The sequence below is a fragment of the Rhododendron vialii genome, chromosome 2a (assembly GCF_030253575.1).
Source record: "Rhododendron vialii isolate Sample 1 chromosome 2a, ASM3025357v1".
NCBI lineage: Eukaryota > Viridiplantae > Streptophyta > Magnoliopsida > Ericales > Ericaceae > Rhododendron > Rhododendron vialii.
This window is the reverse complement of record NC_080558.1, coordinates 878,471-900,362: the sequence shown is the minus strand read 5'-3', so window position 1 is coordinate 900,362 and position 21,892 is coordinate 878,471. Positions and strand designations below refer to the sequence as shown.

The 21,892-nt window shown below is 37.9% G+C and overlaps 3 protein-coding genes across 6 annotated transcripts; 2 read left to right on the top strand and 1 right to left on the bottom strand.

The window, feature by feature from the left end:
• Positions 1–1,628: 1,628 nt before the first annotated feature.
• Positions 1,629–12,899, top strand: LOC131317676 (probable histone-arginine methyltransferase 1.3). Of its 3 annotated transcripts, none has more exons than XM_058347232.1 (15): positions 1,629–2,061; positions 3,090–3,152; positions 4,470–4,569; positions 5,108–5,251; positions 5,519–5,622; positions 5,757–5,855; positions 5,950–6,019; positions 7,578–7,674; positions 8,713–8,767; positions 9,451–9,534; positions 10,604–10,681; positions 10,792–10,895; positions 11,184–11,356; positions 11,666–11,817; positions 12,544–12,899. In XM_058347232.1, exons 1-15 carry the CDS (start codon positions 1,855–1,857, stop codon positions 12,628–12,630), a joined length of 1,617 nt encoding a protein of 538 aa, XP_058203215.1. In that variant the 5' UTR covers positions 1,629–1,854; the 3' UTR covers positions 12,631–12,899. The 3 variants fall into 3 exon arrangements, with proteins under 3 accessions (XP_058203215.1, XP_058203214.1, XP_058203213.1); XM_058347231.1 differs by having other exon boundaries at positions 1,630–2,061; positions 4,467–4,569; positions 12,547–12,899; XM_058347230.1 differs by having other exon boundaries at positions 1,630–2,061; positions 4,467–4,569.
• A 1,033-nt stretch (positions 12,900–13,932) lies between these two features.
• Positions 13,933–17,386, top strand: LOC131317674 (uncharacterized). 2 transcript variants are annotated; one of them, XM_058347228.1, is made up of 5 exons: positions 13,933–14,876; positions 15,139–15,293; positions 16,277–16,459; positions 16,931–17,102; positions 17,168–17,386. In XM_058347228.1, exons 1-4 carry the CDS (start codon positions 14,033–14,035, stop codon positions 17,054–17,056), a joined length of 1,308 nt encoding a protein of 435 aa, XP_058203211.1. In that variant the 5' UTR covers positions 13,933–14,032; the 3' UTR covers positions 17,057–17,102; positions 17,168–17,386. The 2 variants fall into 2 exon arrangements, with proteins under 2 accessions (XP_058203211.1, XP_058203210.1); XM_058347227.1 differs by having other exon boundaries at positions 13,934–14,876; positions 16,931–17,386.
• Positions 17,387–17,514: 128 nt separating this feature from the next.
• On the bottom strand, positions 17,515–20,623 carry LOC131317675 (uncharacterized). The gene is made up of 5 exons (XM_058347229.1): positions 20,213–20,623; positions 19,432–19,538; positions 19,166–19,316; positions 18,385–18,579; positions 17,515–17,880 (listed from the first exon to the last, which is right to left on the bottom strand). Exons 1-5 carry the CDS (start codon positions 20,423–20,425, stop codon positions 17,647–17,649), a joined length of 900 nt encoding a protein of 299 aa, XP_058203212.1. The 5' UTR covers positions 20,426–20,623; the 3' UTR covers positions 17,515–17,646.
• Between the last annotated feature and the right edge of the window lie 1,269 nt (positions 20,624–21,892).

The window sequence follows — 21,892 nt, the reverse complement described above, 5'->3', positions numbered from 1 at the left end:
TGCTAGAGTGTGTTAAATCTTATAGTGTACTAGTATGTGTGCTAAGTTTGGCAACTGTGCTAGCAAATAATAAGTGGGTCTCACCTCTACAATTCAAACTCCAATTATAAAATTTAAATATCCACTACTCCCAATACATACTTGTGAGATCTATTTTTATCCTAACAAACATTTTAACACACAAATTTATCAAACTCATTGTAGATGTTAACACACTTTCATGTTATCAATATCTAACGTATTTATGGGACCCATTTTTATCCTAATACATATTTTAATAAATATTTTAACACACAAATGTACCAAACTTCGTTACGGATACGAACTTTCTGATAGTATCAGTCAATAGTTTCCCATAATTTCCGAGTTAGAGGGTGTTCCACTAACCCTTCTTTTTATAAAAGTTTTTTTTGTTCAATTTTCAAACTCAAATATAATGAAAATAAAAAATAATTTTTTGATTTTTTTTTGCACCGTATAAAAAGATCTTAATGAAATCTATCAAATAATATCCATATTGGTAGAAAAATTATTTGCATAAACACATAATATTTGGGCTTGAAATTTACCTTCTTTTTCAAAAATTCACTTTTTGAAAAAATGAAACACTCTCTTAGTCCTCGGTGGGAAAACTTTCCATTTCTAGGCGCATCCTTCACTTGATGACATATCCGCCCTGCTATCCGCTATGAGCAATGTGTTACCAAAAATTTATTGCATCAATGATGAAAAATCGCGTCACATAAGATATTTGGGCAAAATGTGGGAAAAACGTCCTACCACTGGTTGGCTTTAATGCACCATATTAGAGATGCTCTCATAGGCTCGTATTGACATACATACATCTCACAAACTCACATTATTAAAGGCAGTGTATTATACTTTTAAGGAGTGTGCAAAATGTCCGCAAAATCATACTTCCAAAGAATCCAAACCTTTTGAAAGACCGACCCAAGAGGGTTAAAGCATCTCCAACCCTTTTTTATTCTTTCAAAACGGAGGATGAAAGTAACACATTGAGGAAAAATTTTATAATTTACTCCATCTTTTCTTCACTTTTTATACAATTTGAAAGAATCTTGGATGGACTAATCTCCTTTTTAGAGATTTGGTCATCATCCAAATTTAGTTTTGGCCCTTTAAATTTGGACGACCAAATCTTTAAAAATGAAATGCGTCCTTCTAAAAAAAAGTATAAAAAGTAAAGAAAAGAGAATAAATTACAAAAAATTTCTGCAATGTGTCTCATTCATTCTCTATTTTGGAGAAAATAGATTGAAGTTGCTCATGTGAGGAACGGGAAACGCTGTAGAGCACCAGCCACACTACACGGCGTAGTGCGGTCGATCTAGCCGTTCATCTCGACACGAACAACTCGGATTTAATCCGTGATCTTATAAATTCGAGTCATCCATTATTCAAATTAAAATCCACGTAGTCCATTGCCAAAATGAACGGCCTGATTGATCGCACTACATGTGCAGTGTGTGGGAGTGCGCTATAGAACCCCGGAATTGGGTTGGGGGTAGAAAAATCTCAACCCGCAACGGGTTGGGCGGAAAAGTCCGTCAACCTGACCCGTATCCAAACAAACCGTCGTCATATAGAAACTAGAAAGCATCACAGAAGAAGAAGCCACTTGTTCTGCTTTTGCTTGCCTTCACTCCAACCTTTGCCTACAATATTCACACACGCTCTTCACCTCTTTCAGTAGCCGGCTCCAGATTCTCCTCTTTTCAGAAACCCTAATACACACTCCATCTCTCTCCTCTCTCTCTCTCTCTCTCCTTTCCAAACGTACACACACATACAGACATCTTTATCTATATACACCATTTGTTGAAGAAATTAGCAATGGAGGTTACAGTGGGCCAAAAGCACAAGCAGCTGGTGGAGTTCGTTGTAGACTCCGTCTCCGAGCTTGCTTCGCCTCCAACGAAGATTTCTGCTTCGTCGGCCGTTGTTGCTCGCTTCGGCTTCGATTCCGGAGCTCCGGAGCTTCGATTCTACGCAGAATCTGAACCGGGCGAGGCTATTCACGTTGCTCTCCGGACTGCTCAGGTTATAATTTTATTACTTGTTTTGTTTACAAGCTTATAGTCTTCTACGATTATCACTTTAAAAAAAAATTGTAAATGAGCAAGCAAAACTCGTTTGGCTACACTACTTATTTGATCATCTTTCTGGTGTCAACAATAAGATAAGACAATAAATTTGTGGAAACTTTATGTCCAACCCGAGGCCAATTGGCAACAAGTGAGAGGTCTCTCGTGTTATTAAGTGATATCCCGTCTCATTCCATACCCAAACAATGTGGGACTATTGTCTAACAAAGTTGAGCTAAACCTTAACCTTCTAAGAAAATGAGCAAATAAGATGTGAACCAAACGAGCCCTTAGAATCAAAATGTTTGTTGGGCTGCTTTTCCACTATCTCTCTTAAAACCAATTGGTGTGGTGTGGGAGGTTTCAGTTAAGTCATTTATAGCATTCAACATTGCACCCGCAAGTCTGTTTTTGGAGTGGTCGCAGGGTGTGGCATTGTAACCTAATTCATGGGGGCACTTCGAACCCAACAATCCCTCTTCACGATGACGCTACTGCGACTTGAACCCTTGACTTCCTAGCTTTAATACCACTGTCGGACCACTTTTCCACCATCTCTCCTAAAACCAATTGGTGTTAGGGAGGGTTTCAATTAAGTCTTTTATGGCATTTGACATCGCACCCACAATTCTGTTTTTAGAGCGGTCGCATGCAGTGGTGTTGTGTAACTAAATCCATGAGGGCACTCCAAGCCCAACATTTGTTGATATCCATAAGGAAGTATTTTAAAGCATAATGTCTGTACCAGACCAGGCAATAATACTTGACCAAGTGAGACAGTGTTCATGGAAGCTTCTTTGTTGAACTTCAGTTTCATTTTTGTTTCATGTACTTTCTGATGAATGGGTGAAAGACGGAATTCCATTCATTTGGGTCACAGAGTTCGAATGACAAATTGATTTCACTGTTGCATGGAAAATAGTCTACTTGAAGAGGTTAAGCTGGTTGATTGATTTATTCTTTTGTACTGTTATCTTTTTTCAGCTTTTCAAGCTAAGTCCTGTTCAATCAGTATGCATATCTGAAGGGTCTGAAACCAGTAAAGAGGTATGCAAATTGAAATTTTGTTAATCCATTATGTTTCTTGTCTGATATATATCTATATAAGTATTTGGATTTTAATGCTTCTAACTCTAAACTAATTGGCAAGGAATGGAAAGAGTAAAGACCACCTAGGCTCATGTACTAGTTTTGAAGTTTACTTATCAAAAAAAAAAAAAGTTTTGGAGTTGAAAATTAACCAAGTGCATAGAAGATTTAACATAGCCTGCATGTGCAAACCCCCTGACTCATATGTTCAAAGGTAATCGAAGGATTCTGTATATATGGATTAAAAGGAAATCAGGGGAGGCAGCATCATTATTTGAGGGGGTAGCAACCCCCCTGGCTCCAAAAAATGCAGTAAAAATTTCTCCTTGTTTTACATATAGATTAAATTTTCTTTAGTATTGTCTGAACTGGATCACTCGTGCGGAGTAAAAATAAACGAAATTCTAAAATCACACACTTGCAGTGTATACCCACCCACAATGGGACTGTGCGCTTAAGTGTTTGTGTACCAGTACCACAATGGGAGTGTGTGCTTAAGTCCTTAAGTGTTTTGTGTATGTGTGGGTATACACTGGAAGTGTTTGGGGGGAGGGGGTTAGCGATTTGTAAAATATTTCAAAGTCCAATTAAATTTGGGTAACTCAATAATGTAGCACAACAAACCAAAATAAGCCCAGCCCAATAAATTTTAGAACCTAAAAGATAGATTGGTACACGAATAAAGGGGGAATCTGTATATGCATTTTCCTTTTTCTTATAATATATCTTGCCAAGTTAGGGTTTATTTTTTGCATAGAGCTTTTCGTCATTGACACATCATTTATTTTTGTCAATGCTGGGTGAAAATCCTGGAGCATCTCTTGGAGGAAATAAAGCATACTTGTTGCTGAAACAATAAGTGTTCAAATCTTAAGAGTCTTGCCTGAGAGAGCATTTGAAAACTAGCTTTGATAGAATGCTAAATTGGCAATGAGTAGAGAGTCTGCCCATGCTCATATTAGCTTTGATGAATGACCAATGTGGGACGAGATCTAGCATGTAATAGATACTATATGATTTGGTCACAGGATTTGGCAGCATATGCATCTTCTATCTCCTTTGCCCTAGTGGTTTAACTAACTTGCTTGAATGCAGTTTACAGAACACCCTGATTTGAGGGTTATCATGTCCATACTTCTTGTTGCGTAAACTGAAAATTCTACCACCGATATAGGCAAAACATGATGATTTTGTATTTTTGTGGCTCTGTGATGTACGGTGGTTTGCGCTCCGGAATATCCATGTTTGTTAACGTTTGTACTTTTGCACCAGCAATCATATTCAAGGGGAATCACCATTCAATTTAGGAAGGACGAGGAAAGTAGGGCCTTCCATTGTGCATTTGAGCAATGGAAGAAGGAAGTTATTTTTCAAGGTGCTCTTTTGATTTCCATCTGCAGATTTTGTTGAAAAGCTTAATGGAATGTAGTCAAATGTTAGACAACCCTTTTGTCATAATTTGATGGAACTCAGATTTTCACTATCTACATTGCATTTGCGGTTGTTGCACAATTGAGTCTTTTTTGGTCATCTATAGTGATTACCTGTAATTTGAACAAAGAATGATTTGCGTCTCCCATGGAACCTTTAATGAGTTTGAACCGTATATGGAAATCATATGATCCTAAGGAGACCGAGGACTTTTATGTGATTTATCCGTGTTAGACATTCATTTGGTACTCGCACCTCGTGATACTCCAAAAGACGTGTGTATTCAGTGCAAGAGTCAAGATTTCTGAAAGGTTCCAGTATTTTTGTTGCTAACTGTCACAAACAAATGTAGATTTTTAGACACTTGGCAAGTTGCAACTATTAATACAAGAAAATACCATAATAGTTGGGAACTTGGGATCAAAATCAGTTGCAAGTTATGATGTGAAGGGGTCTAATTGGTTTGGGTATTTTCCTCGCAGGATCATGTTTACAAAATGGCACATTTTCAGCTTCTAAAAGCAAATTTGATGAGAAGATAGAGCCATCTTCTGCCAAAATGTATTTTCACTACTATGGACAGTTACTACACCAGCAAAATATGCTACAGGATTATGTGAGGACAGGTATCAGCAAGCTTTGATTTGCCGGTGTTTTGCTTTCGCTTTTAGCTGTTCACATTCTGGATTTGTTATTAGAAATTATATTCCAAGGTTTATGCACCATTGTGCTGGTAAAATGCTCTGTACTTATGCGAGCCTTTTGCTGTTCTGGAAACCTTAAATTTGCCTTCGTCTATATAGTGAACGTTTATGAATTATAAGGTGCCTGCTTGAGTCACATGATTAGCATACTTTTGAACAAAATAAGACGGCAAATTTTTTTCTTTTCAGGAACGTTTTATGCTGCTATAATTGAGAACCGAGCAGATTTTGTTGGTCGTGTGGTGGTCGACGTTGGTGCTGGTAGCGGTATTCTGTCATTATTTGCTGCTCAGGTTGCCTTAGCTTTCTCTGCGGCTGTGCATGAAAATAGACTGCTGATAAATATGTCTATGCACTATTGGTCCTGTAGAATTGATATCCTTTTCTTCCATCCTGGTTCCCCTTCCCTTCCTCTTTCTTACATCAGGCTGGTGCCAAACATGTTTATGCGGTGGAAGCGTCTGAAATGGCAGAATATGCCCACAAACTTATTGCTGGGAACCCGTCTCTGGGTGAGAGAATTACGGTGAGACTTTCGTTCTCCTAAGATTCAGGTTAAATGGTACTTTGGTCACTGTGCTGTTTCTCAGTCTTTTGCTGCAAGTTTTCATTTAATGTAGGTAGTCAAGGGTAAAATTGAAGAAGTTGAACTGCCAGAGAAAGCAGATATTCTAATCTCTGAGCCAATGGGTGAGCTTGAAGTCAATGTTCTTGCATTTGTTCTTAAGAGTTGATGATTCTCATAAACTGAAACTGTGTGTGATGTTGGATCAGCTACTTTAATTTCTGATTCATGCGCTTAGTTTTTTATGCTCTAGTCCTCCATTACAAAACCACACACCCTTCCCCCCCCCCCCCCCCAAAAAAAAAAAAAAAAAAACTACTTCAATTCTGATTAACACACTCAGTTTTGACTGCTTTACCATCTCGTGCCCAACAACTACTTCCCATTGATTCCTATCTTAAGCAAACTTAGGCCTCCCACCTGATTCACATGGGAATCAGACGGACTGTGGAAAAGAGGGATTTCAAGTATCAAACGGACTCAGGACCTTTTGTTAGTGTTTGGAAGGGCATAACTCTCAAGTTTCTATGAATGCATTAGTGATGAGAGCTCAAAGTGGTCTATTGCTTTGGTAGGGACTGTTGGGCTCCTATTATCCTATATCTTAATAGTTTTGTGGATTTTTACTTTCATGGCAAGATTAGGGTTGGTTTGTGTACCTTGCATCTGGAGTTTCTGTTCTTGATCTGGAATGGATGCAGGAAGATAGGCTTTATATCCCCTTTCCTCTTTTTTTTTGTTTGCCCTTACATAGAGAGACCATTCCTAGTTTCCTTCTTGAAGTTCCATTCTAAGATTTCTTTTTTCATGAAAATGAGGTTGCTAAAAGCCTTTGGGGTCCGTTTGATTAGCGAGAAAAATAAAATGGAAAGTGAAAATGATAGAAAGTGAAGTGAAAGAAAAGAAAAAAGAAAAATTATTTTTTTCTCACATCCGTTTGATTAGAATGGAAGTTTTGCCAGAAAATAAGATATCCTTGTTTGGGGAAGAATAAAATTGTTGAAATTAGAAAAGAAAAGGTGGTGGGAAGAGGATAAAGAAGGAGGTTAGAGTAATTGTTGTTGATTTTTTTAAGAAAATAAAATTTCTTGCACATTTTGTGAGAAAAAGTAAAGCAAGCTCTCATGCTTTAGAGGGTTGTACAGGAAAGTTCACTTTCTAGGATATTCTTGCTCAGTGAACACAAAAAAAAAAAACTATTTTTTTTTTCTTTTTCTTGCATTTTCTACCATTATCTCGCTAATCAAACGGACTTTGCTTTTTCTTAGCTAAAATTACCAACCAACATGACAATCATTGATAATGTTGCTCTGTTTTAGAATTTTGTTGTTAACATTTGCAAGGTTGTAACTATGAAGTATCTCTTTAGATGGTAAGATGACGGTCGTTTGAAGTACAATATGTCACTAGTTTTACCATTTGTGTTTGTTGTCTTTATTGATTCCATTATACTCTGCTATTAATTTGTTCAACTGATGCTGGATTTTCTTGGGTTGGAGATGAGTGCTTTGTGGAAGTTTGCTTCTTGTTTGTTTTAGTAAAATTGTTCAAGATGCTGTTCATTGTTAGTTCTGCCTTCTTAACAACCTTAAGTGTCGAGAAACAATCTATGCTAGCGATGGGGAGACTATATGTTGTGCAACATGCTAGTATAATCACTTAGGATCTTTTCTCTTTGTGTAGGTACATTGTTAGTTAATGAAAGAATGCTGGAGACCTACGTAATTGCAAGGGATCGGTTTCTTGTTCCTAATGGAAAGATGTTTCCTACGAATGGAAGGTGGTTTTGTGGGTCTCATTTCCATTTATATTATTGCTTTACCTACCCAATCAATGAAAACTGTTGGATGGTTGTCAGTGTTATATATTCATGGATTCTTCTTGAAGCCTTTTTAGCCAACTGCTCGACTAGGTTATGTTAAGAAGTATGGTCACTTCTAAGAAGGTGCAATCTTCGTGTCAACTATGTATTTGACACCGATGCTCTTTGAATAATCATCCGCAAGTGTTGGGCACGTACTAATAAGTCATATTATGGTTTAATCCTTTTTGAACTGGACAGTCTGCACGTTTCAGATACCTGGGTTACCCAGACAGACTTGACGTAAATCACAAGTTGGAAAAAGTAACTTGGAATTCAAATGAAATCAATATTATGGATATATTACCCTTTGTATCTCGTACTTGAGGCTTTATAACTTTAAGATTTCTAAAGATTAAACATCTGATTTGCTGAAGAACATTTGCACAGTAGATATTAATATTTGTTTTTCTATTCGCAGTTCTTTTTCCATAATGTATCATCTATTATCATTTCCATATCTGTGTTTCTTAGTCCTTTTGTGAGCTCTTGTGTTGACTGTAATGCTTGGATGAGCATACCAACACCTATTCTTTTTGAATTGTGTTATTTTTGCATCCTGTATTCCTGTGCATGTAGATACTATGTACTAGTGTAGTTGGGGCAACCAGGCAGATTTTTAGAATTACAATTTGGTTGTTCTTCCTGAGAGTAGTTCTTGGTTAGTAGTTTTCTTATGTTCCCCCCTGAAATTAGTGTTTCTTTTTTGTGATATAGAGTTACTACATGTAGTGTGCTGTAAATTGTTCACGTCTGACACTGGCTCTTTGTACGCATCATCTCTTTCATTGGGTGCTTGTGTGTGTTGGTTCTCTTTATTTTTTGAGGTGACATGGATGCATGCATAATTGATTCATTATACTAATAAGAGTCCTTGTGAGTGTCTTCATTCCTTTGTTTTATTGTGTCTTCTTGTGTGTGAGGGTTTTGATGTTTTAAAAGTTGATGCCCTTGCAGAATACATATGGCACCATTCAGTGATGAATATTTGTTTGTTGAAATTGCAAATAAGGTATGTGAGTTGATTTTGTTCAACCATATGTACGGTTTATCAAAATGCAGTTGAATTTTTGCCACCAATTCATCTAAAAATTTAGTATTCTAGAGAGAGGGGGACGTTACTATTAATATCATAGGATTTAGTCTGATACCATATCGAATTGTTTACCACCAAGTTCATTAGAAGTTTAAGCTGTTAGAGAAAGGGCAAATTTGTTACTTTTGCTCTCAACAATTACTCTGTCCTTCGCACTGGAAATCAAAGTTTGGAACAACTTGAGAAAATTTTCTGGCATAGAATTTCCTATTTCAGCTTGCAAATAGGGTTTTTTTTTTTAATCTTTCCATTACAGAGTTCTTGAAACAGTCTTACGCCCATTGGCATGCAAAATACTAGTGCATATACATGCTGCTATTACTGTAGTAATTAACAAGCAGCAAGGAACTAGAAAGGTACTAGGTCAATGATTATTGAATATAATTGCGGTAAGACAACCTGGACTGCATGTAAGCTCTGCTTTGCCATCTGATATTTCAACTTTACTCTTAACAAGTAAATAGGCTGGGCCCTTGTGCTCCTTTTAGTTCAAGAGAAGATTTTGTTCTTTTTGGAACCTCTTGTTCTGTTTAGTGCATTTAAGAAAGGGATATTATCTGTCATCTTTGACAATGACATTCTTACTCTTATCAATGTAGGCTCTCTTTTGGCAGCAACAAGATTATTATGGGGTTGACCTAACTCCCTTATATGGATCTGCATTCCAAGGATATTTTTCTCAGGTCTGTATATCTTGCACATGCCACATGTTTTGTTACTTTAGGATGGTTTTCTTGTTATGCCACCTCGGCTTTCCACAGCCACAACTGCATCGTTGTGCATTTTATGTGCTGAACCCACTCTTGTTGTGCTTATCATGTTAAAGATTCAGTTGTGGCTACTCTTTATTGTCGTCCTTCATTATTTATTCTAGATTTGTAGAGTTAGGTTAGTTAAGGTGACAGTTTATAAATATTTTGCAACAGCTAAGACTATGCTAGGGAAAATGGTTTTTTTTAAGTAGAAGCTGGTGTTAATGGTGCTTTGATGCTACATCTTCTTTTTGTCAAGCAAAATGCCTCTTTTGCAAAATCACCAGGAAGAACTTAAAAGCATGGGAAGGGTACTTGGTAAAATATGCATTTAACACCTTTAGTCGCGATTATTTAATGTGCAATGACTATTTTCTTGGAACTTCATTTTCATGTCAGATTTATTCCTTTGTACATTTGATTCCGTTCGTGAGTATTCTACTGGTGGTCTCTAATCCAGTGGATCTGAAATCTTTGACGTATATTCTACCTTCTAAAGAGTCAATTCTCGTTGAAGCTGAACAATTTCATTGATAATTTCACTAAGGGGGAGGAAAAGACTGCGAGCAGCTTTAATGTATAACGTAAACTCGGTCAATGTCAGCATTAAAATTCAATAAGTGTTGGAAGGAAAACAATATTGGAAGGTCATTGATACCCCGTTCGTTTAAGGGTTTTGGATTTTGGATTCTAATCAATATCCTATTTCTCTGGAATCATTACTCTCATTTTTCTCTCTATCTCTCTCCAATCATTACCCCTATTTTCAATCATTGCTCTATTTCTCTGTACACTCATTACCTACAAATCCAAATCCAAATCCAAAATCCCAAAACGAACGGGGTCTCAACTTTCATGCATAATGTGCATGTGTGTCTGTGCCTTTCTGCCTTGTTTTATTGGTTGTTATTTTCTTGTGCCTGTTATTAGTACTGCGACCTATTAGCAGTGATCTTTATTGCCCCTTCACAGACCTAACCATCAACTTCTACCTGTACAGCCTGTGGTGGATGCTTTTGATCCTAGGGTATTGGTGGCTCCTGCTATATCTCATGTGATAGACTTCACTTCTATAAAGGTATTAGTTCACTATCAGAATAAGAACATCCACTTACGGACCACAATACTTGTTCTCTATTTGGATGCCAATATTTTGATAGCAAAGACTCTTCTAATTTGATTCTGCAGGAAGAAGATTTATATGAAATTGATGTTCCCCTGAAGTTTATAGCCTCTGTGGGTGTTAGAATTCACGGGTTGGCGTGCTGGTTTGATGTTTTGTTTGATGGAAGGTAATCATTTGATGTTGATCAATTATGTCATTTTTTTTCACGTCTGACCTAGCAAGATATCCTTCATGCTTCAGTTGTGGATTCTATTAAATGTTCTGAGTTCTTACCACTCTTATGCTCCGCTTGTTTCAAGGAAAACAAAAATCAATGTAATATGTTTTCTGTTGTGAACCGAAAATGAGTTGACATGATGTTGCAATGAAAACATTTTCTGGGTGAACGGCAAAGTTTGATTACATTGGCTGTTTTCTGTTATGACATGAAAATGTTCTGTGTTGTCTTATGCAGCACTGTACAAAGGTGGCTGACTACTGCTCCTGGCGCCCCTACAACCCATTGGTATCAGCTCCGTTGCATTCTCTCTCAGCCACTTTATGTCATGCCGGGACAAGAGATTACAGGCCGACTCCACATGATTGCGCACAATGCCCAGAGCTATACGATTCATCTAACAATGTCAAGTTAGTGTTCGTGTCCTTTTTTTATTGTTTGGGTGGAGCGAGAAAAGAAAAGAAATAAGAATCCTATCACTTGGTGGATGAATAAAAATGGTGAGAAATCATGAGAAGTGAAGAGAAATTGATGACTATATTCAAAGCCTATTTTGCTTCTCACTATTTCTCACCAAACTTCCAAAATTTGGTGAGATATCATCATCCTTTCTTTTCTCTCCAAACATCTCCATCCAAACCAAATGTTGTTGTGCAATTATTTTTCTTTATTCCTAGTTTTGGTGAAAGATCTAACTAATCTTTAATGAACTTGAATAGCTAAAATGTGGGGCCCTGGCGCTGGACAAGGGGGAATACTTCAGACATCATCCTGCAAACTTGATCTGAAAGAGCCCTATTACCGAATGTCTCAACCGCAACCCTACTCAAACACCCAAGATCAGTCAACACATAACCTATTAAATACACAGGTAATGAGGTATCCTTCTCATCGTGTTATGATCTGTATGATTTGGGCGGTTAATAAGATTACCTGTCCACATGCTATTTTGAAAAACACTTAGACTTCCATAAGAATTTTGAATTATTCAAAAAATGGTGGAAACTATAGGCTGTGTTTGGAATCTTTGGATCTTGGATTTGTTGAGAAAGAGAAAAGCCTGGGGAAGCAATGTTAATTTGTCAAAGGGAAATCCCATTTTCTTCTCCATCCATAAGATATTATTGGTCCCAATGCGGCCTTAGGGAAATGCCATTGCATTCTTTCCAAACCTCCCTGGAGTGGGAATTGAAAAAGGAAAATGGTCGTGTTCTTCATATTTTGAGAGATGAACCACTTCAAGTAGAAGAGTCATAGACTTCGATGATAGGAATTTTCAAGCAATCCCCTTCCGCTATAAGATGTTATGTTTTGAAAAGAGGTCGCAGTAATAAATGCAGAATTATGCATGCTTGTTCTTTCTACTGTATCACAACGAACTCAACATCCAACGTTTGACATTCCCACATAATTTGTTTGACAATCTTTTACTAAAATCAGCAATCAATCATATCCATGCTGTTGGAGTTCACAGACCATGGGATGCATGTCTTTGACATATACTCCGAAATGTTTTGTTTGTGGTGTTGCTGATGTTTTTGTAATTTATGTTTTGTCATTCAAACTCTAATCCTAGGTGACTTGGTTTACTCCCCAGCAGGATACACAAATACAATCCCGGGATGAAGAATTATCCGAGTGGATGCAGGAACCGTCCTTAAATTTTGATCCTGAGCTCCGTTGAGTCCCTGTAAAAAAACAAAGACATCCTTGTCTTGGTGTTGTGCAATAAACCTTCAGACGAACTCCAATGTTTTCAGATATTTGCACTTGCCATAGGCAGTGAATTTACATCAATACCTGCAGTTCAATCACCCTTTTTCTTTCCCCTGTAATGTATAGTATCAAAATGGTTAGAGAGCATTCATCTAACAAGTTACTAGCCTCAGTTTGACCTGTTAAAATTACACAAAGCTTCGTGCTAATTGCCTTCTATTTGGAATCGGGTCTGTCAAACTACTAAATTTTCAGGTTTGAGCAAACTTCCAAACTAATCAATCATCAATCAATCAATACATGTTATAAGCAAATGTGTCTTGTCTTCACAAGCGTCCAAACCTCCAATCTTGACTTTCTAGATTTTTGATTTTTTAGAGAGAGACAAACATGGGGAGGGGGTGTGAATATAGAGGAAAATTTATCTATGCCTTTGACATGATGTCCCAAATTTATTTTCCACCACATCTTTTAGTGCATAGAATGTGACCAATATTAGCGTGCATCCACACGGGCATGGAAAAAATTAAACTATATTTTTCATCAATTAGCGTTGTGCCCATTCGATACACTGAGCTGAAAAAAATACTAACGTGATTTTTTTGGTCGGTGTCACTGAGTCAGAGTGAAGTGATAAAAAAAATTTCACAGAATACACAGTTTCAAAGAATGCGTATCTTAAAAAATAAGCTTCAAACTACCTTACAATTCCTTATATATGAAAACGAAAACGAAATCGATCTTCGGAACCTACCCCAATTAGGGTAGGGCAGAACCCGCCATGTTTGCGAGCTGCGAGCTGGAGGATGTGCATCAAACAGGCACAACGCTCGTAAGACAAAATAGAATGTGGATTCAGCCAAGGGATATTAGGTTTTGAAGTTAATTTTTTAATTTTAGATTCCACTAATCATGATGAAGTAATAAATCCACAAAAATGGACGAAAGATGAACAAATGGATTGTTTAGCCAAAAAAGCCCTAAAATTGAATAAGATAGAGATACAGACTATGTCACACAATTCATGTGCAGGAGAGCAAGTGTGAAAGATTCTTTGAAACATATCCTAAACTACTAAAATTTGCGAGAGAGCGTAAGGCATTTCAAAGGATTATGTGACTTAGGATAATACTTTTCTCCTGGTTTTTGTTTGGTTGCTGCATCAATATGGGTACCCAGTTGAAAACCCAACCCATAAAAGCCCATATCACTTGGGCTGGACAGAAGCTTCATAGCCTCTTTATTTGGTTGGGCCTATACGTATCTGGTGGTATAGCTTAGCCAAGGGTGCACGTTAGAACGAACCAGAAGCCTCGCATTGAAGCTTCAGTGCCATTGAAGCAGTGCAATACGCCACCATCTCCTCATCCATGGTGGGTGCGCAGTGCGCCACCTTCCGCCACCCACCGTCTACTAACCTCTTTCCACCACCTAGAAAACCAATAATCATACTTTGTTCCATTTCCAATCCCTTCCCATCAAAACCCACAAAAAGAAAAAACCACCTCCGCCAAAAACTCCTCGAAACCCTAACAAACCCTGTAATTCCCAAAACACCACCCACAAACTCTGTAATCCCGTTTGAGTCCCCTCAAGAAGCACAAACACCCGTGGCGAAGGAGTCAGAAGAGACTCAAGAACTTCAGAGTTTAACCTCGGAAGCAGCTGCTGGAGTTGTCAGGGGCAAGTTTGGTAATTTTCCAATAAGGTCCGTATTGTTGTTCTTGGTTGGAGCTTTTGTTTTCCAGGCAATTTGTGCTGTTTGGGTATCTGGGTTAGTTAATTCTGCCCGGAAAGATGAAAACTTGGATAGTGGAAGTGAAGAAACTAGGGTTTCGGAATTGGGTGTGGATGGAAATGGTGAGGAAAGATCAGTTTTTTTTTTAACTGGAAGCAACGATCCGTTGGGAGGGAGATTGTGGTTTAGACAAGTTCGAAATGGGTTTGTGGGTGGTTCTGAATTTGAAAAGAAAATTAATGAAATTCAGGCAATGGCGAGGGAGGCGCGAGAGAAGGAAAGATTGGATTCGGCCGGTAATGTTGATGGTGTTAAAACTGGCATTGAGTTGGAGGTGGAAAGAGAGTTGGATAATTTTCGAAAGAGTTTGCCAAAAAGCAGTGAGAAGGCACAGGAGAATGTGAAGAAGCCAGGCTCAATAATGTTTAAACAGAAGTACCCATTTAATGAAGTTGCCAAACCTGAAAGTGGGAATGGTAACGTCTAGAGAACCCCACTTCAATTTATTATTTGGGAGGATTTGTTCTTATATAGTACTAGTTTTTTGTATTCAATTTTGTTTGACTACTAGACAAGTTTTCTGATTGTTTTTCTACGTTTCGCTACTTGTCCATCAGTGCTTGTCGTATCCCTGGATAAGTGGAAACATTTTTGTCAGATTATGGATATCATTTTGAACCTATGAAATGGAACCCTTCTACATTTTACATTTTCAAGTGGCTTTTTTTTAATGTTTAGGTTCCACGCAGGGGAATGGAATTCAAAGGCCTTTAGTTAAAGGTGTGATTTCAAGCAACTCATCCATAGGAAGCAAACGAGCAGGAGGCAAAGTCGAAGATAGACGCTCAGATGACAAGGCTGATTTGTGGTGGTTGAGTCTTCCTTATGTTCTAGTACGTGATTAGAAATGTTGCATCTTCAGTTTATTAGTTTATTTTTCCACTTTGTATTTTACTATAATCTTTAATGGGATCCTGAGATGAGTACTAGGTTTTTAGCATCTAAGAAGAAACATGTTTGGACATTTGAGACAAAGGAATAGTTATTAAAACCTTCAAAACTTGGACAAGATTGCCGATGATGCAATGGATATGCTTTTGTGAGATGTCACATGAAATTTCAAGTTCTGGCTTCACCCCATTGAGGCTGGAGAGATGATGTTGAAATAAATTTTCCGAGCACACCTGTAATAGATGTTTGAAACGTGTGAAGGCGCAGATAATTTGTAAGCTCAAGCGGTTTTCTTCGCGCTGCTCAAATTCTGTTTAATAGGTTGAAAGTTTATACTTTATAGTGTCTTAACGTGCTGCCGTAACATGCTCTAGTAGATATTGGAACAAACTTCCCAGAACTACATGAGTACCACATCTGAGCCTGTAATCTTCTGTCAATAGATGTTTCAATAACCTGAATGCACAAACTGAAACTCAATACACAGATTAAGAAGTGGTTCTTGAATTCTTCCAACTACTTAGCATTGTCAATAGAAACCGTTTATTACTTGATTTAATTCTTTTCATTTCACTTGCATAGTTGCATCTATGTGAACGACTAAATGATGTTACCATTTTATGGAAGTATATAGACGCTTGCCCGAACAAAGTAAAGGACAAATCCAGAAGCTGCAAGAATGGAAGCTTTAGAAACTCTGATATGTTTTTTTTTTTTTCAAATTTGGTTTCATTTTCTTTTCTCTCTCTCTTTTTTTCAATGTGGATAAGTTCATGTAGAAGTGCATCATGTACAAGTAGTCACTTCTGGTTATTCTTTGTGGCATGTTATATAGTTTTCAGTTTCTTAGGTAAACAAAACCCATAAAAATGTGGGTTTTGGAGAAAGATTCTGTTGTGTCTCTTACTAGGTACTTCTATTTCAGGTTATCTGCTATCTCGATGGTGAAGGAGCCAAGGGGTTATTTACCTTAGAGAGCAAGGGTGACTCATCTCATACTATTGCCTTTGAAGACCAGGGTGATGCCAGTAACTTCTGCTATCTTCTGCAATCCTTTTTTGAAGAGCTTGGTGATTTTAGTGCCGAGATTGTTCCTTTGCCAACAAAAGTGAGAACCTTGATGTTACTCGATTCTAAACCTGTGCGTGCATTTTGCATAATAATTACTAGCTTTATCATCAACTTGTTTAGTTGGTTGCCGGCTGCTCTGACTTTCTTTATAATGAGTTCTTTATTCGAAATTCTTTACTAGTTTATATGAAACACAACATTGTGTTTTAATTTAGAGGACTGCAAAAATCACCACTCACTTTGTTCTCGTAACCCCAATAATTGAAGTGGCGCATCACGTCAATTTTTACTATATTTTTCATGAGTGGCTGCTCGGACTTTTTTTATAATGAGTTCTTTATTCGGAATTCTTTACTAGTTTATATGAAACACAACATTGTTTTTTAATTTAGAGGACTGCAAAAATCACCGCTCACTTTGTTCTCGTAACCCCAATAATTGAAGTGGCGCATCACGTCAATTTTTACTATCAGTACTAACATGACAGTAGGAAATGCCAACTTTTCAGGAACTTAATGAGGCAGTGAGCTCGGATAACATGAAGGTGATTGTGGTGAAGAAAGGGCAACTTAAGCTTTATGCAGGACAACCTCTTGAAGAAGTTGAGATGGCGTTGCGCTCTTTAGCTCAATGACGTTGAATTGCCCCTGCAACTTCTTTTTAGGAGTACCCAAGGGAAACTATCATTTTCATTCTCATATGCAGCATCCCTTGGACAGGAGCTTTGAGTCAACAGATCAACAAAATAATCTGAGTTTAGCTAGGGTTGTAGAATATTTGTCCTGCAACAAAATTAGCTATATGCAGATCATAGGTAGGCATACAAATATTTACTTAATTTGTTGATTTTTCCCCTACTTTTGTTGTTTTCCTTGGGGGTAAAATGAAAGAGGATTAATGTCCTCGGATTAATGTCCTCAGGTGTATAGAAAGTTGCTAATGGAAGCATCATTCCTCTTGAAAATTGTGATGAAGATTACTGATCTTTCAAGGGCTTGCCATGAAGAATACTGTTCTTCGCGCACGTGTGTGTGTGTGTGTGTGTGTGTGAGAGAGAGAGAGAGAGAGAGAGAGAGAGAGAGAGAGAGAGAGTTATGCAACAACTGATTATGCTCGTGCTTCAACAACATAAATCTCTCTCAACCACATTCAAATAGGAAAAATGTTTCTACTTGCACTGCTGCTAGTGCTATAACTATTGCTTTTGGACTAGCACAAATACTACTACTGGGATGAAACAACTTTAATCACCGACTGTGCATGAATAGCTGGTAAATTTGACTGGCAAAAGGTTTGCCATGCCTCCTGCTTCTCTTCTTCCTTCTCTGTTAGTTTTGCATATATCGATGTCACCATACTACGAGCTGCTTCTCTGGCCTCGGGCAGTTTATCGATCAGCGAATCCGATGCAAGTTGGATCAACGGAACCAACCCGAATTCTTCCATTGCTTCGAGTCCCTAGAAATGCAAAACAACAGATCATTAGTTCACACACTATGTTAAGTGATGCAACAAAAGGTGGAGCTAGGAAATAGATTCAGGAGAGTCTAAGATTGCTGAAACAAAGGATATGTCCCAGTTTATCCCAATAAACTGGTAAGAGGCTAGTACAAAATAACATCAAGTGAAAAAAACCAAGGTGTTAAACTGGTTGAAAAGAAGAGAAAGCAGGAACCTAAAAGAGAGAGAAATGGATAGCATGATTGGAGAAACGGTTTTGCTACCATTAGCCCACTAGGCAGTGGATAATCCACGCTTTGCAAAAGAGAGGTTAGAGTTTCAATGTACTTTCTAGATATATCAATGCAATTTCCAGGATATCAATGCACTTTTTGCACATTAACCAATGCCCGCTCGGCTTATGTTAGCATTTTCCTTAAATAGAATAGACAAAACTTAATTGGGTAAATAGAAAACATGTTTAATAACTTCGGTACGACTGAAGTCAAAGTGCTAAATTACCATCTTGGAAGCACAGTGAGACATGGAGATTGCAGCTTTGGCCCTGATCCTAAGGTTGGCATGGCTAACATAAGCCTGGAGCTTGTGAAGCAAAGAGAGAGGAGCCATGGACCTCACCATTGCCTTGAGTGCCTTCTCTGCTTCTTCACACACGAACTTTTTATCTTGAGAAGCCTTCAGTAGAAGCTGCAGCAGCTGTAGGCCACACCACCATAGAACGAAAATGAGAAAACCAGCACCAGGATTCTTCACCCAAAAATAGTCTCAAAATACACAAATATCTTAACACTGATGATCAGGATTGGGGATAGTGGTTTGGGAGACCAATGTTTTCAAAAGCTAAGTTGAGGCTCGCCTCGAGGTTAGGCTTTCGAAAAACCTACTCTTAGACCATGGGGTGTTCTCTAGAAGTGGACATTTTTACGCGATTCCTATGGATCGTCACTCTCACCCTCTGTGTCAACCTATCAATCTTTGCTTGAAGTGAAGAAGTACCTATTGGGGTATTTTTTAATATAAAGATGGACATGCACTAATATTAATATATTTACTTTGAGGTTTAGAGAAACTTTTATGGAGTTTAAGTTTTTCCTAGCATAGTTATCTCACTCTCTTTTTAAGAATAATTTATAACTCATCTTATTTCCTAAACTTAAAAGTAAAATTTTCAATGCTCACGCCTCAACGCCTTAAAACGCCTAACATTTTCGCCTCACATTGCAAAGACGTCCCCAAAACATCATCCCCGATTTCCCGATTATAAAACTTGATGGATCCATACCAATAGGTCAAACGCATCAGAAGTGGTGGATTCAAGTAGTATCTTGTCACCAAAGGCATTGAAGATATCAGAGGAAGCCATTATAGAGGTCTTAATCAGAGCACTTCTTGGATTCTTCATTGCCTTAACCAGCACCAGCATAACTTTCTCCCTGCATTCAGAGAACATGTTAGCAAATCCCAGCTCCACATACATCCATTCTATACCAAGACATTACCGAGAAGTATGGATACGTACAAAACTACTAACACAGACAGAAGGCTTACAAAACGGGGAGCAAGAGAGTGGAATGATAGAGAGCAAACCGCCTTGCGTTATTCAGTGAGTCACAGACTTTCAACCAATCCTTTGACTCTAGCCCATCAACAAGACTCTGCGTTCAACAAATTGAAAGCAACTGAAATTTTGAAGTAATTTACCCCCAGAAAAACAGAAATATTGAAGTAAGCTCCAGGTCCTCTCTAGTACCTAACCCATTGGGTCCTTCGTGAGCCTCATCTCGGGCCCATTATGATAGGAACTGTACACTTTTAAATTTTAATGTTCATCGTGGTCTAGGAACACAACTATGTGGGCCCATATACATCCAAACAGGGCTCAATGCGGTTGTGTTCAGAGTTGTGTTTAATGTTGTGTTCGTATCACGCTTATATTAACCACACCAAAAATGTGATTTGGCACCTTATATGTTCTCCGAACACATCTATGGTAAGGAAAGATTACAACAATGGATTGTAGTCTATTTTGCTCAACATTTCTATATGCAATGAACGTGATTTTTTGAGTGACTAATGTTGTCAAAACTACTCGTGAACTATGGGGATCATCGAAGTGTCCCGGAAAGAGCCCGCAAATGCCCCAAGCTTGACATAATTCGAACCCGGCACAAATGGGTTCATTTTCAGACTATTGAAGCAAAGATAAAAACTTCGTCGAAAATGAGAAGTGGGTATAGGTCTAATATGAAACATCGATTCGACTGAAATCACAAAAAGGTTTTCTCCGTGGCAATAATTTCGAAAGCTTGGAGAGAGAAGGGGGACTTACTTGGATGCTGATGTCAGGGTCAGGCAAGGCCTTGAGATTCTCAGAAGAGATATAATCGATGGTAGCATCCGCAGATGTTGGTGGAAACGGGGCTCTATTTTCGTCATTTACTCCAAGATCAGATTGTTTCTGGACTGAAATCGCAACCTTTGTTTGCTTTTTGGGCCTTTCTGGGGTTATTGGTAGAGCGTTGTCGAGAGGTCTCAGTGCCATTTTCTAACGCAGAGAGAGAGAGAGAGAGAGAGAGAGAGAGAGAGAGATAGAGAGAGAGAGAGATGATGGGTGTGCAAGATTAGGGGTTTTGATTCAAAGGAGAATGGTTTTGATTCGAACGCAGATGTTGGTTTTGATTCAAAGGAGAATAGTTCAGTAATCAGTACTGTATTTCTCAACGTTCATGTTAAAAAGTTCAAATTTTGAAATATGAGAGAGAAGAACGTTATTAACCTTTGCAGAACGGTCATATTTCGGGGTAGGGCTTTTCTCTCCTCAATGATTAGCCCACGTGGCTTCATGAAAGTAGACTTATGTTTTGTGTGCTGTTAAAATGTTTTTTTAAAAAGAGTTAATTTTACTTTTATACCAAAAATTATTCACATTTTGTCTACTTTGTTTCTAAATAATATTGTCCCTCAACTTTTTGATCGCAATCTATTTCGTCTAAAATTGTACAAAATTGGATGAAATTTTACATAAAAATTAGACGAAATAGATTACATATAGGACTAGGAGGGAATCAAATTCAGATATTATGGAGGACTTATGTACTATGTGGCATTCATAAAGAAAAAAAAAAGTGTTACCTTTGACGATTGATGAGAGGGGAGAGATACAATTTTTGAGTTTCTTGGATTTGCGTTCTAACTTCATAAGCAAGGTAGGACGAACAAAAATGCTACTTGCACAACCGTTGTGTTAGTTGTGTGCGTAATTCTGACCGTCCAGATGCATTTGGACGGTCTAGATTTTATAAAAACTCTTCCAAGGAAAAGTTTAACTTTTATGGGGAAGAGCTTCAGCGAATCCTGGCCATTTATTACAACAACGGATGGTGAGAGATTGGTTGTGTGTTGTGTTTTACACAACCGTTGTGTGTGTAGCACTTTTGGTAGGACGAATATCAATTGTTAGTCTGAAAAAAAATAATAAAATAGAAGCAAAAATGGTTTGAGTGAGAGAGGGGGAGAGATGGTTAAGAAAATTTCCAATAGCTTGCCATTTCTTTCTTCTTCTTTTTTTACATGCAAAATCCTATATCCAATCCGACTTATGTATGGGATACAGAAGGGTATGAGTGTGAGTTGAACCCGCCACTTGAACGAAAGAAGTAGGTGCCCATGAAGGCAAGCACGACCACTTACACCATTTCTCTTGTCTAATTCATATTTCCAAACACCCCCCGCTAGTGGACGGTGAATTTATGATCTCTAGAATTAGTTGAAGTTGCGTAAATTAGCCCAAACACCTTATATTAGAAAAAAAAAATGTCGTATTTCCAAAAGAGCTCTAAAAAAATGCACATCAACTGCTCGTCATATCCGTATCCATGTAAATAATAAAACTGTACCACCTATTTTTGGTTCGGTCTCAAAACGTGTCTCTGGCTTTTCATGTCCTGCATTTCTTAAAAATCAACGTGTCAATGCATCCCTGTAATGTCACATATCCGCGTCTAGGACG